Genomic DNA, 13,760 nt, shown 5'->3' with positions numbered 1-13,760 from the left:
TTTGTCCGTCCGTCCGGGCACTTATGTCCCTGAGCCGAAAACTTCATAGTAAAAATACTTCACTTTTTGGTTGATTTCCATCCAGGTTACTTTTTCACGATATTTTTGGAAAATTGATAATATATTAATAACATAATGATGTTCGCGTTAATAAGATTTATCTTATTAATTCATAACATATTTTTCGGAAATTAATAAGATTTATCTTATTAAAAAACTATTGAAATATGTTATCAATATGTTAGCGGTCAACATATTAATAACATATCGATTTTGTCAAGCTGTAGTTCCAACTTCCAAGTTCAATTTCTCCAAATTGTGCATATGACCGAATGCAAAATTTCTGATGACACTAATTTTATTGAATGACAAATCAACATTCACAACTCTCTTAGCATTTGCAAATAAAAACGATGGAATTTCCATGAGTTCATTGCATGAAACAATAAAATTAAGTAGACGAAAATTATGTGTAAAAACAACTGTTAAATCACAACTATCTCTAGTAATACAATAGATAGCAATTACTGATGTATGGATATTTCGAAAGTGTTGCAAATGCTGTATAAACAAGATTGTGTTCCATGTTTTACAAGTTTGGTGGAATGAAAAATTAACATCTTTATAGTTTGAAGATTTATGCAATTTGATGCTTGTTATCGCGATATATCTAGTTCTCGGTTAAATGCAGGTTATGATTTATTGTAGATAATATCTTTAATCCGACATCAAAAATTATATTCTTACCTTACAGTTTTCTTTTCGAAAACAATGATTTCCGATGAAGCTTCTATTGCCTTCAAATAAATTAATTCAAAATATTGACAAAATATCATTTTCGATATTTTTTCCAAAAAAAACACAAAAATTTACTTTCTAATTTACTTTATTTATTTTTTAATTAATTAATTTTTTTTTTTTGATTTTTTTTCACTCACTTATCGATGAATTAAAACGGCCTCTTTCATTATTTGAATTGAACGCGTTTTTGTTGTTTTTTTTTTTAATTAGTTTGCACTTAATTTGCTTGATATTGACTTATTTCTATTTTGTGTGTGGTGTATGTATGTTTTGATGATGTAAAGTAATGGTGCCATTTGTTGTTTTTGAATCTCATTGAAATGATTCAATTGAGCACGTAGATAAAAAATATTTCTTAAAGTGGATCATATCATTTTAAATCCATCTGAATTTAGCACATAATTGCTAAAGGAATCTGATTTGCTACAACGACCGTGCAATGATTTTGCAAGGGCAAAAGGTGTCTCAATTTAGTGTTTTTATTGAAACGGAAATAGAGCGCTCAAAAGCGAGTTTAAGAAGAATATAAGTATAGTCTACAATTTATTTTTTTAGAAATGACGATTTCTATGAGATAAAAAAAATTAATATGAACGTAAAGCATAGTATAATTAGGTGTAATTTTGAGATTAAATAAAACCACAAATATCACCACTAGCTAAGACATGAAGGAAAAATAACCGAATATCTGTATGAATTATTTAAAAAAAAACTAAAAATAGAGAAATGAAAACCACATAAAAAGTTTGTTGGTTTTGCAATTAAAGAAAAATTTTTATCGAGTGAATTTAGTTTTTAACTGGTAAAACTGGTGGTGGATAGTTGAATGGAACTGATTGAACTGTATTATATGGTAGAGATGGTGGCGGTAAATTGTAGAGAGAAGGAATGCCAGATGACATATAAGATTGATGCTGTTGGCCGTAAGCATTTGGAATAACTGAAGATGATTTCGATTGGAAACCATTATACTTGGATTGATCGGCAGTGGTTCGGGATTGATTTGCTGACGAACCATTTACAGCCGACGATGCATCATAGTTTCCATAGCCATTCTTTGTAGCTGACGATGAATAGTTTGAGGCTGTGGATCGTGGTGTATACGCTTGATTTGTACTTCCAGTATTGCCATTGTATGTCCGTGGCTGATATGATGCATTGCCATTTTGTGCACTTGAGAAGCGTGACATTGGACGTTGATTAGCGCCATTTCCATAGCCACCATTATTTGGACGTTGACCGTTGGACATTTGCTGTGAACGATTACGGAAATCATTCATACCGCCACCATTTGGGCGACCGCGTTGATTAAATTTGCCACGGTTTGATCCATTACCACCTTTCTTTACCAAATCCAAAAGTCGAGGATTTACAACCTATTTCATTGAAAAGAAACGATGTAAAATAAACAGAAAAAAAATCCATTAAGATTTGTTGTTCATTTGAAATGTTGCATTTTTCAATGACTTGCCTGATTTGCTTCCTTCAGCACATTAACCAGGTCACCGGCTTTTGATGCATTTTGAATGGTAAATAATGTATATGCCGTTCCAGTGTTATTCGATCGGCCGGTACGACCGATTCTATGAATATACTCTTCGCTGTTGTTCGGATAGTCGAAATTGATAACGAACTTAACGTCTTCAACATCTGTATTCATTGATCGTGGATATGGGAAGTATAAATTTAGTTCAATTCTATTGTTAATTAACAATTATTTTCACAAAAATATATAGAAAATCAACTCATTTTTTTTTAATTTTTTATGAAGATAATGTTTGTTTGTGTTTCTTATATTCGTCAATGAATGTCAATTCACGAAAAAAACCAAATTCTATTACGTTGCACTTTAAATCACACTAATTTTTTAATGAAATTTTCCCTTAAAAACTATTGGACCTGAATTGGTTTGTTTATGCAAAAAAAAAAAAAATTAAATAACTATGTTTTAAACACAAAAAAGCATCAACAAAAACAAGAGATGTATGTGTGTATGTTTAAAATTAGTCCATTTCGTTTACATACCTTTGCGTTTATTACATGTGTGTGATTTGAAAATAAAAAATTAATAACTGTTCGTTTATCAAACGAGTAAAAAAAAAACGATGGAATTTCTTGGATTAGCGTTATTTGGGTAATAAACGAACAAAAGTATAAAGCATTTAGCTGATTTGGCCCTAGTCATTTTGGCTTGGTTTGGATTACCTGAAGGTGAAAAAGGAATTTTTCAGCATGCCTCACATCTAAAACGGTAAGTTGCTTGGCACCAACAAAATTCGCTTCTTCCACATGCATTCGGTCAATAGTTATCGTTTTGGTTTGGTCTATTTTTGTGTGTATTTGTGTGTTTATGTGTGAAATAATTTTTTTTTATTTCTGTTTATTTGAATACATTCACAACGCAGAAATTTTTAGGTTCAGAGATCAAAAGTTCAACGCCTATCATATACTGCTTTCGTTTAAGTTTGCGTATATGATAAATAATCGGTTTTTACGTAAATGTGGTTTTTTCGCATTATTTGTTTTTCATGAATATAATAAACATAAAATTATGATTTTTTAGAAAGTACATCGGTAAATGTCAGTCAAATAGATAAAAACGACCAAAATTCGAAAAATTGTTTCAATTTTACGTCCCTGCATAGTAAATGTTTAAATACATACTACTTAGTTTCTTTTTTCCGTTGAGCCCAAAAATTATCAAAAGACAATGGAAGGGCGATAGAGAAAAAAAAGTGAGTGATTTATCAAAGAAACTGGAAATGAGAAAAAAAGTAGTAAATAGGAATAATGAGCTCAAGAAAAATACATAAAAGGCATCATGGAGTCCAAAATTATCATTATTACTATTATTATTTTTCATGTTCGAATTCAACGCCTTACGAGTTGACAACAGCACCTCAACATCTCTAGCACGAACACTCAGAAATGGGCAGGACTCAGAAGGAAATCCCAACCAATTTAAATGCTTAAAAAAACAAATTTTCTTATAAAATACAGTCATAACTAGAACTTGAACAATCTTCGAAAGCCTTTGAAGATAGCACAAGCGTCCACATGTCGAAGATCAAAATCCATTTCAACAAATCAATTAAAATTGTTTTCATTGAAGCAAAACAACAAAAAAACCTCTTGTATGTAGGTGTACACCACATACAATAATCGACTACATTTTCCCAGTATTCACTTTTAAAAAAAACTATTAGTAGAAAGACAAAAATAAAATGAAGTGACATCAATTTTCAATGAAAAAAAATTTATGAAAACAAAACACAAAAAAAATCGTATGCCTAGCTTTACACATACTTGTTTTTCTAACGAAATTTTACCCAAAAAGAAATAGAATTAAGTCAAATGAAAAGTGTGTGTATAAAATAGTGAACAAATAATGAGACCTACTTACCTGCTGATGCAGTCATCCAGTATCGTTTCTAAGTTTACATAAAATTCAAAACAGATAGGATAATCGGTGCTAGATGAGTTAAAAACTGACGAATATTTATAACCAACTACAACTACCGCACATAGGAATGCTTCAGACATATTATTTCGCCACTAAATTAATGTGAATACTTGGAAAAGTAAAGTTCTTCATTTTCATGTTTGGTTTCAATTTCGATTTCGATTCCGATTATGCGATGACTTAACAGAAGAAAATTGTGTTACAAAGTGGAAGATACTCATTTTTTTTTACAACAAGAATGTGAACAAGAAAGAACAAGAATAACAAACAAAATAATTAAATTAAATAAATCAAATTTGATTTGAAGAAGAATAAACCGTACTTGTGTTTCCTTACATCGTTTGGTTTTTTCTCTTGTGTGTGCTTTGTTTTGGAAAATTTGATGCTGCTTTGAAATTGACTCCATTTTTCGTTATTTTTTTCGGAAATGTTTTGAAAACAAAAAAAAAACTTAACACGATTTTAAAATCAATATCATTGAGAGAAAAATTAAAAAATGTGCTTAGGTAAAATTGAATTGGTAAACAACACTTCACTATTTTTACATAGCAACAGCGCAGAGATTTTTCGGCCATCACAATATATCTGACTGACTTGAGTATAAATTTTGGATTTAAATTAACGATTTTTACTCTCTACCACTCATATAATAACATCATCATCATAATATAAAATAGTTAAAAATAAAATCAAATAAAATGTATGTAACAAATGGTTTGACATTCGATGAAAAATCAATCACTCTTGTTCCATTGCAGCAGTGATCAACTGACCATTCCATCGAATATCAACTCCAATTATTATATCGGAAAAAATATGTAAAATTTCAATTAGCAAAAAAAAAAGAGAAAAAGTGAGATAAACAATCTTAGAATGTAACAAAAAGATCCGTGTTTGGGATGCGCATTACTTCTTTTTAAAATTGTTTCTTCTCGCTCTTCATGTTCAGTGTGTGCGCGTGTGTTTCTCGCATGTTCCCCATGTTTTCTTTTTTTATTATTTTCTTTCAATTCTTCTTCTCTTTTTCTCTTTGAAATTAAGCCATTGAGTTCACCGAATCAACACACGGTTACAGTGTCTGATTTTGGTATGAGTAACATGTTCACGTAATCTTACCTAATCCCCGAGCAGCAACATCAGTTGCCACCAGAATTGCTTGACGTCCACGACGAAAAGCGTTTAATACGTAGTCACGCTCTTGTTGTGATTTATCGCCATGAATAGCACATGCTTTCCATCCGCCTCGGTTTATTGACCGTGTCAAATCATCGACTTTACGTTTTGTCTCAACAAATATAATGATCTTGGAATCGGGATCATTTATTTCACCCAACAATCGCATCAGTTTATCCTGTTTTTCTTCATCGCCGCATACATCGATGATTTGCAATATGTTGTGGTTGGCCGACAAATTCACCGAACCAATGTTCACCTGAATGTAGGACTGGAGAAATTCTTCGGCCAACATTCGTACTTCTTTTGGCCATGTTGCGCTCCACATCAATACTTGACGATCTGGACGGATTTGACCAATGATTTTACGAATCTGAGGCTCGAAGCCCATGTCAAGCATGCGATCAGCTATAATATAAAAAATAATAAAAAATATTATTAACATGGTGCATAAAAGAAAAGCGTCTCATTTTGTTTTACCTTCATCAAGAACGAGATAAGTGCATCGACGTAAATTGGTAGTTCCCTTTTCAAGAAAATCAATCAATCGTCCCGGTGTTGCGATGACCACATCAACACCACGTTCCAAATCTCTGGCTTGGCTACCTTTTGGTGCACCGCCAAAAATACAAGTGTTACTCACGCGTGCGTTCGCTCCAAAATCGTGGCATACTTGCTGAATTTGTTGAGCAAGCTCACGTGTTGGTGCCAAAATCAATGCAATTGGACCGTCACCACGTTTTCTACGTTCTTGATTGTTAATATGGATCATGCTTGGCAAAACATATGCCAATGTTTTTCCCGAACCAGTTTTAGCAATGCCAACCAAGTCACGGCCGCTCAATGCGATTGGCCAACTGGTTGCTTGGATTGCCGTTGGTTTTTCGAAGCCTTGTCGTCGTACACTGGTCATGACATAGTCAGGAAACATGTCATCATGAAATTCCATATTTGGTGATGGCAGTTCACTTCCGCGCAACGTAATTTCGTTGCTTTTAAAAAACGTGTCAATGTCATTTTGTGCAACATTCGTCAACGGCGTGTAAAAATTTTTACGGAACGGTGTCAACGAAATGTTGGTCCAATCGATGGCTCGCAAATTGCTGCCATTTTGAGATGCCTGCTGTGGTTTTGATACAGGCGATGATGGTTTTCGGTACGGTTCATTTCGAATACCATTCGATGGTGACCGAAAACGATCATTGAATTTTCCATTTGTACTTTGCATTTGATTGTACCTATTGAATACACAAGAGAAAGAAAAAAATCACACACACATACACATACACACACGCATTAGTTCATGAACAAAAATCATCAAAATCGATTTTTAAAATGGAATGGAAAATTTTCATCTAATCAAATGATTATATGGCTTACGCCATTTATAGAAATTTCGTATTTCAAAGCGATAATATTTTATTAGTTGAAGAAAAAAAAGATGGCGATTCATTTTTTTCACACAACAGAACTACGTTTTCAACTCAAATATCATTATAATCCATTGCTACTAGGCAAAGGTAACTTTTTCGCTCTCCATTTATTACGTCTGTATAATACTGTAATGGCTACAGAAGCGTATGAAACTCACAAATATGTGACTTGCTTACAAGGCTAACTTAAATACTTTTGACAAAAAAAATATGAAATTATACTTACATTTTTGATGAAATTTTCAAAATCTCTTTTGATGTCAATTTAAACAGAAATTAATTGAAATTTCTTTGGTCAGTAGTTATTTATTCAGAAGAATTGTTCACAAAGCACAAATGGCGAACACAGTATGTGAGTTAACACTGAATTGAGGAAACAGCGTATGTATTGATTTTTTCGTTCAACCTAGCTACATGTCTCGTTCACAGCACAACAGTTATGAAACGTCGCTGAAGAGAAAGTCGACCCCAACGCTATATGTATTTAATTTTTATGTTTTGAACCAAAAAAATCAAACATATAATGGAATAAATAAAATATTTAATTAAAAAACAACCATTTTTATTATTATTTTTTCAAATGAATTTGCAAAAAAAAAGAACCTTGTACACTGAGTGAGACGTCTATATAACTCAAATGTGGATTTCAACGCGAGTGAGAGAGGCAAACACATAAAAGGCTCACTTTTTTATACAAACTTCTTTGATAGACTATTTCTCCAACATCAAGTTAGAGCATCATTACAGTGACCACTGTGAATGCGCCCTAAATACGTCATTGCTGTGTATGCATGATTTATACATCGGGTGAAATGTGTATATGCATGTATGAGTCAGTGAGCTGCTGTGTAAGTTATATTGCAACACGAAAAGTTGGAAGCTCTGAATTTTTTTTCCTCATCAAAAACAGCAAATCAATTTAATTTGAACCATTCGATAAATAGGTTGTGTATTAAAAGAAAAAATGTAAGTCACGTTATTTTTGATACACATATAAATCACACACATTAAATTGTTGAGTGCATTTCTTTTGGTTATTAATTTATCTATGTGTTTTCGTAATAAATTATTTTCAACATGTCTGCCTTTTACATAAAAAAATATATACATAATGCTTGTGAAAGAGAGCGAGAGCACAGAAAACAATTTAAAAGTAGACTGTTGTGCTATTTACATTCAATACGGAAGCTGCATAAGAAACATACAACAAGTTTTTGTGACCTTTATCTAATTTTTTTTTTGTTGTTTGGTATAATATTTTTGCATCGTGCGTAGGTTTAATCGTGATCGTGGAAACTCAAACTCTGACTTTGGTCGGAATAATAACAACAATAATATGGGCAGAGGGTCTGGCCCATCCCGTGGACCTATGGGTGGTGGCGGTGGTTCCTATCGACGGTAAATATAATTACTCTTTTAACATTTTGTGTGCGTTTTCAATTCATAAATTTTCTATCATGTAAATTTCAAAAAAAAAAATAGAGATGATAACAGATCATCGGATCGACGAAACGGGCCGAATTCAGGCGGTGATCGATATTCAAATAATAAAAATCAACAACAACCTGGCGATCGTTTAAGACGTGTTCGATGGGAAGATTTTGAACTAATTCCATTCCAAAAGAACTTCTACAGTCCATGCGAATCAGTGCTGCATCGTACACCGCAAGAAATTGAACGTTTCCATCGAAAACATGAAATCACCACTAAAGGTACACAACGAAATTCGATGATGTTTTTTTTTTTGAATATTTAATTTAAATGAAATGATTTTTTTTATTCGAAAGGTCGTGATGTCCCACCACCATTGTTGGAATTTTATGAGGGTGCATTCCCCGATTATGCCATGCGCGAAATTCAAAAGTGTGGCTTCGAAAAACCAACTGCAATTCAAGCTCAAGGTATGGCTAAATTTTATGGAATGGTTTTACTTACATAAAAAATTCTATAAATTAATTAAAAATTAAGAAAAATATATTTAAAACAGATGTGCAAAATAATGCAATAATTATTTCATTTTGTTAGGTTGGCCAATTGCATTAAGTGGTCGCGATATGGTTGGTATTGCACAAACTGGTTCGGGAAAAACGCTTGCATATATTATGCCAGCTGTGGTTCATATCAATAATCAGCCACGTTTGTCACGCGGAGATGGTCCAATTGTACTTGTTTTGGCTCCAACTCGTGAGCTTGCACAGCAAATTCAACAAGTTGCCAATGACTTTGGTTCGTGCACTCACCTTAAAAACACTTGGTATGTTACTAATTTGAAACAATCACATGAACACTGAAATGGTGAATTCACTTCGGTACGATGCGATAATTCATCGAAATGAATTTTTTTCTTTGTAGTATATTTGGCGGTGCACCGAAAGGACCACAAGCCCGAGACTTGGAGCGTGGTGTAGAAATTTGTATCGCAACACCGGGTCGATTGATCGATTTTCTTGAGAAAGGAACCACAAATTTGCGCAGATGCACATATCTTGTTCTTGATGAAGCCGATCGTATGCTTGATATGGGCTTCGAGCCACAAATTCGAAAGATTATCGAACAGATTCGTCCCGATCGTCAGGTGTTAATGTGGAGCGCCACTTGGCCAAAAGAAGTACGAATGTTGGCCGAAGAATTTCTCAATTCCTACATTCAAGTAAACATTGGTTCATTGAATCTGTCTGCTAATCATAATATTTTGCAAATCGTTGACGTTTGCGAAGAATATGAAAAGGAACAAGTATGTAAACAATTCAATTGAAATGTTAAAAATATCGTAAATTTTACAATTTTGAAAATGTATTGTTTTGAATTTAGAAATTGATGACTCTGCTGCAAGAAATTTCGGGCGAACCAGAGACAAAGACTATTATTTTCGTTGAAACAAAACGTCGCGTTGATGAAATAACTCGTGCCGTATGTCGAAATGGTTGGCGAGCAGTTGCAATTCATGGTAAATATAAAAATGAAAAAGAAAAAAAAAACGATTGCGCTAAATAAAAAATTAATACGTTTTTTTTCTTAAATAAAATTTTTCAACAATTACAGGGAATAAAACACAACAAGAACGTGACTATGTTTTGAGTTCATTCCGAAATGGACGTCAATCGATTTTAGTAGCAACTGATGTTGCTGCTCGTGGCTTAGGTAAGAGTTTTTGTGGCCAGTGCATTGGTTGATCAACAGAAAAAAAAAACAAACACGAAATATATCGAACGATCGATCAATCGCTCGCTTCATAGTAAACATTTTTTAATTTAGAGAATAACCAATATCGCAAGTTCATTGGTTACGTAAGACAAGGTTAGATTGGGATTAAGGTCAGTCAGATGATTTATGGCCAAAGGGTTTTGTTACACATTCCGTATAACCGTCGGCTTAGTTGAAATGTGTCGGCTTGTTTGCTCCGTATCTTTCCAAAATGCAAAAATACAAAGAAAAAAAATACCGAAATGAAAACGAACGAGAGTTGACAACGTAATATAAAATAACGCACATACACACATACAACAATATACACAGGAGAAATAAAAAAGATCAAAATAATGATAAAGGAATGGAATCGAAGCTGACGTTTTCGAGCGATTCCAAATGATCAGTTATCTAAATGTCATCACCGCAAAACAAATTTTATAGTGTTTATGTCCAGTATTCACTTCAAAATCGATCGTGTTCGTGCGGGCAGTTCGTGTGCGGGGCACATCGTTTACAAACCGGCCACAACGAACGCAACGTACACTTGTATACGGGTAAGTACTCGGTATTTTCTTTTTGTTGCGTATTTATTTGCAATTTTTCAGTCAACAACGATAGTATCCATCGTGAATTTGTACATCATTAATGCAGAGAAATGTACACGGTCAATAGGACAGTGTTATATAATCAAATCATCGAAGAATATGCATCAGTGAATACTGGATTAAAGACAAATAAAACGTTATCTGCGGTGATAATTACAATTTGTATAGCTGCTGTGCGTCTCAGTTGAATTGTGTGTTAATTATTGATTAATTGATTTCGAGAGCGAGAGAAAAAAAAACCCACTTGAAACCAATTTGTTATTTAGCTTTGGGTGTGTTCTGTTGTTTGCATTGTTCATCGGCACGTGTTTTATTTCACTGCTTTTTTTGCTGGTGTGCATCGGATTTTCAATACTCAACCTGAATCTGATGTCACCGCCTGCCGCATCTATCTACAAATGAAAAATCGACAAATCAAATGTAAAAACACAATAAAGATTTAAAGACCAAAATTTAGAAAATAAAAACCACACAGAAATCGAATAAATAAAAACCATATCTCAACGAAACGTAGTTCGGTAAGCAAAAGACCACTCCAATTTTCCCATTGCCATCGTCGACATAAACGGTGGCAAACAAGGTTTCGATTGCGATGTCAGGATATTTCTAAGTGCGATTTTTTTAGATAGTGCGGTTTATTTATTTTCTACTACTATATGTCGGTAAATTGGTAGAGTAATTTTAACATCAGCCAAATTCGAAAGCGCATCATATGCCATTGCCATTTATCCGTGAATGGCACACTGAAAAACCAAAATAAATGAAAACACAACATTGGAATCGGTTAAAATTCGGAATGCTTGGTCGCTGCTGTCACTCGTTCATTTCACGCGTGCAGCGATATAGCATCATCACCTTGTGCATTCGTTCGTTAATTCGATAAATCATTGGCCTTCAAAGAAGTTTAAATTGATTTTGGTAAATGTTAAGTTCATTTTGTGACACATTATACAATTATACATTGTGGCTGATGACACAAGGCTACTGCTACCCAACCGAATACTGATTTGCAACATGTAAACGAAGAGTTTGGCGACCAGTTTGAGAGCAAATCAATAGCAAGTGCATTTTGAATTTTGTTCGAGATATTTATGCTATTCAAATGTAGCATACTGACAAAGCAACAACAAAAACGTCACTACACACAAAGTGCTTATGGATTATGATGATAATGTGTCTTAATAAGTACACGTATATAGTACTAGACAATTTGTTTGAAGCCGAACTAAACATTTTCAGTACAAGTGAAATAGAAACAGACTCCCGGCCAATTTGTTTGACTGACATTTCAAGAAATAGCGAAAAAAAAGTAAAAAAAGACAGAGGAAAAAAAAAAAAAGAAAATATACCATTTGTTTATTTGTTGTTTATGAACTAAATTTGTGAAACATATGCTTGTTGACTTTGATGGACCATCTTACGCGAGAGTATTCTTGACAATGCAATGACAAAAAATATAAACGATATTAAAAGACATTGGTCAAAATGGAAAATATGGGATAAATGCGTTAAGAATACAAGCTTAATGAAAATAAAACGAAACAAAAAAAACTAGTAGTGATTATGAAAACTAACTGGGGAAGCATGGATATTGCAAAATAAAAATGTGATGTGTTCTGTTCCAACTGCAATGTTCAAACAGAATGGCATGACTGGTTGGTGTCAGAATCAACACAAGCAACGATCAGCATTTCGTTTTACCAAATTTGGATACCAAATATCACGTTCTAGCTTCGTTTGTTTTTAAATCAATAAATTTAAGTAAATTCTATCTATCGAGAAAATGAAATGAAATTCGGCTCGCACATAATTTCATTTCATGGGATTTGCTCTGAATTTTGGTTCTATCATAATCAGGAATTTATGTTCACAAACAATTCGAAAAAAACATTTTTTTTTTTTTGCTTTTTATTATTTGATAACAACAATAAATATCCAATCAATACCATATTAAAACAAAATGAAAAAGAAAATTACCATACGAAACGTTTCAAATAAGTATTCGCCTATAAATACGAAATTATTCAGATGTGGAAGATGTTAAGTTCGTTATCAACTTCGACTACCCAAACAACAGCGAAGATTACGTTCACAGAATCGGTCGCACAGGCAGATCAAATAACACCGGTACTGCTTACACATTGTTCACCTATCAAAATGCCTCGAAAGCCAATGATTTGATCCAGGTGTTGAAGGAAGCAAATCAGGTAAAAAAGCATTCTCAAAATTCATTCAGAAAATAAAAAAATTGCTCTTTATCGCCATTTCATGTTACTTATTGCAATTTCTAATTAGGTGGTGAATCCAAAACTGTTTGAATTATCGAAATCGAATTCACATGGTAACAATCGTAATTCACGTTATGGCGGTCGCGGAAATAATGGCGGAAATAATTTCAACCGAGGTAATAACGATCGTCGCCAATTTGGAAACAATGGAAATAACAATCGGTCCAATGGTTTTAATGGAAATGATAATGGATTTAAGCGCGACAGAGACCGCAATGAAAATGGTGGCGGTGGATCACGTTTCTCAAACAATGATGGACCTGCACGTTTTTCATCGAACAGCATGAATGGCACATCACGTTTTTCAAACGTTAACTCAAACGGATCGTCGAACAATGCAAACACCGGTTCACGTTATGGCAAGAATAACGACGGTGGTATGCGTTACGGAGGTGCAAGTAATGGCATTCGTGAGGGTGGTTCACGTTTCTCAGCGCCAAATACACAACAAACATCTCGTTTCTCAAATAATGATTCATACAATAAAACATCATCAAATAATGATTTCTATCAAAATTCAACATCCAAATTTAAACAATACGATAACAAATCAAATACATATGATAATAAACCAAAAATTCCCATGACCAATTCCACAAATAGTACCGGTGGTATAGCCTATCCACCTTACAATAACTACGGATCGGACGCAATGTTTGCGTATCCACCACCGCCGATTCATTAAACACAACCACCCATATGATGCACAAGGAAAAATTTAAACAAAACAGAACAAAAATATGGTGGTGGATGTAAAGAAGATCCGTGAATTATGTACATTAAACTAATTTTGAACAATAAGTTCATT

The 13,760-nt window shown here is 33.5% G+C and overlaps 2 protein-coding genes across 2 annotated transcripts; one reads left to right on the top strand and one right to left on the bottom strand.

Moving 5' to 3' along the window:
- Positions 1 to 975: 975 nt before the first annotated feature.
- LOC116351515 (ATP-dependent RNA helicase dbp2-like) lies at positions 976 to 7,257 on the bottom strand. The gene is made up of 5 exons (XM_031783633.1): positions 7,097 to 7,257; positions 5,918 to 6,675; positions 5,381 to 5,845; positions 2,273 to 2,451; positions 976 to 2,177 (listed from the first exon to the last, which is right to left on the bottom strand). Coding segments are annotated over exons 1-5 (1,992 nt in total). The 5' UTR covers positions 7,099 to 7,257; the 3' UTR covers positions 976 to 1,589.
- A 440-nt stretch (positions 7,258 to 7,697) lies between these two features.
- Positions 7,698 to 13,754, top strand: LOC116351514 (ATP-dependent RNA helicase dbp2-like). Its single transcript, XM_031783632.1, has 10 exons — positions 7,698 to 7,836; positions 8,146 to 8,268; positions 8,353 to 8,582; positions 8,658 to 8,771; positions 8,896 to 9,124; positions 9,223 to 9,604; positions 9,682 to 9,817; positions 9,913 to 10,011; positions 12,693 to 12,871; positions 12,960 to 13,754. Coding segments are annotated over exons 1-10 (2,172 nt in total). The 5' UTR covers positions 7,698 to 7,834; the 3' UTR covers positions 13,638 to 13,754.
- Positions 13,755 to 13,760: the final 6 nt, after the last annotated feature.

The sequence above is a fragment of the Contarinia nasturtii genome, unplaced genomic scaffold (assembly GCF_009176525.2).
Source record: "Contarinia nasturtii isolate CC-2019 unplaced genomic scaffold, AAFC_CNas_1.1 Cnas_scaffold_5584, whole genome shotgun sequence".
NCBI lineage: Eukaryota > Metazoa > Arthropoda > Insecta > Diptera > Cecidomyiidae > Contarinia > Contarinia nasturtii.
The sequence above is the reverse complement of the archived record's forward strand: the minus strand, read 5'-3'. Positions and strand labels throughout refer to the sequence as shown.

Coding starts and splice junctions, on each gene's coding strand:
- LOC116351515 (XM_031783633.1), bottom strand. Junction 5,846..5,917: donor TTATCTCGTTCTTGATGAAG/GTAAAACAAAAT, acceptor TTTATATTATAG/CTGATCGCATGCTTGACATG. Junction 2,178..2,272: donor TGCTGAAGGAAGCAAATCAG/GCAAGTCATTGA, acceptor TCAATGAAATAG/GTTGTAAATCCTCGACTTTT.
- LOC116351514 (XM_031783632.1), top strand. Junction 8,772..8,895: donor AACTGCAATTCAAGCTCAAG/GTATGGCTAAAT, acceptor TCATTTTGTTAG/GTTGGCCAATTGCATTAAGT. Junction 9,605..9,681: donor AAGAATATGAAAAGGAACAA/GTATGTAAACAA, acceptor TTTTGAATTTAG/AAATTGATGACTCTGCTGCA.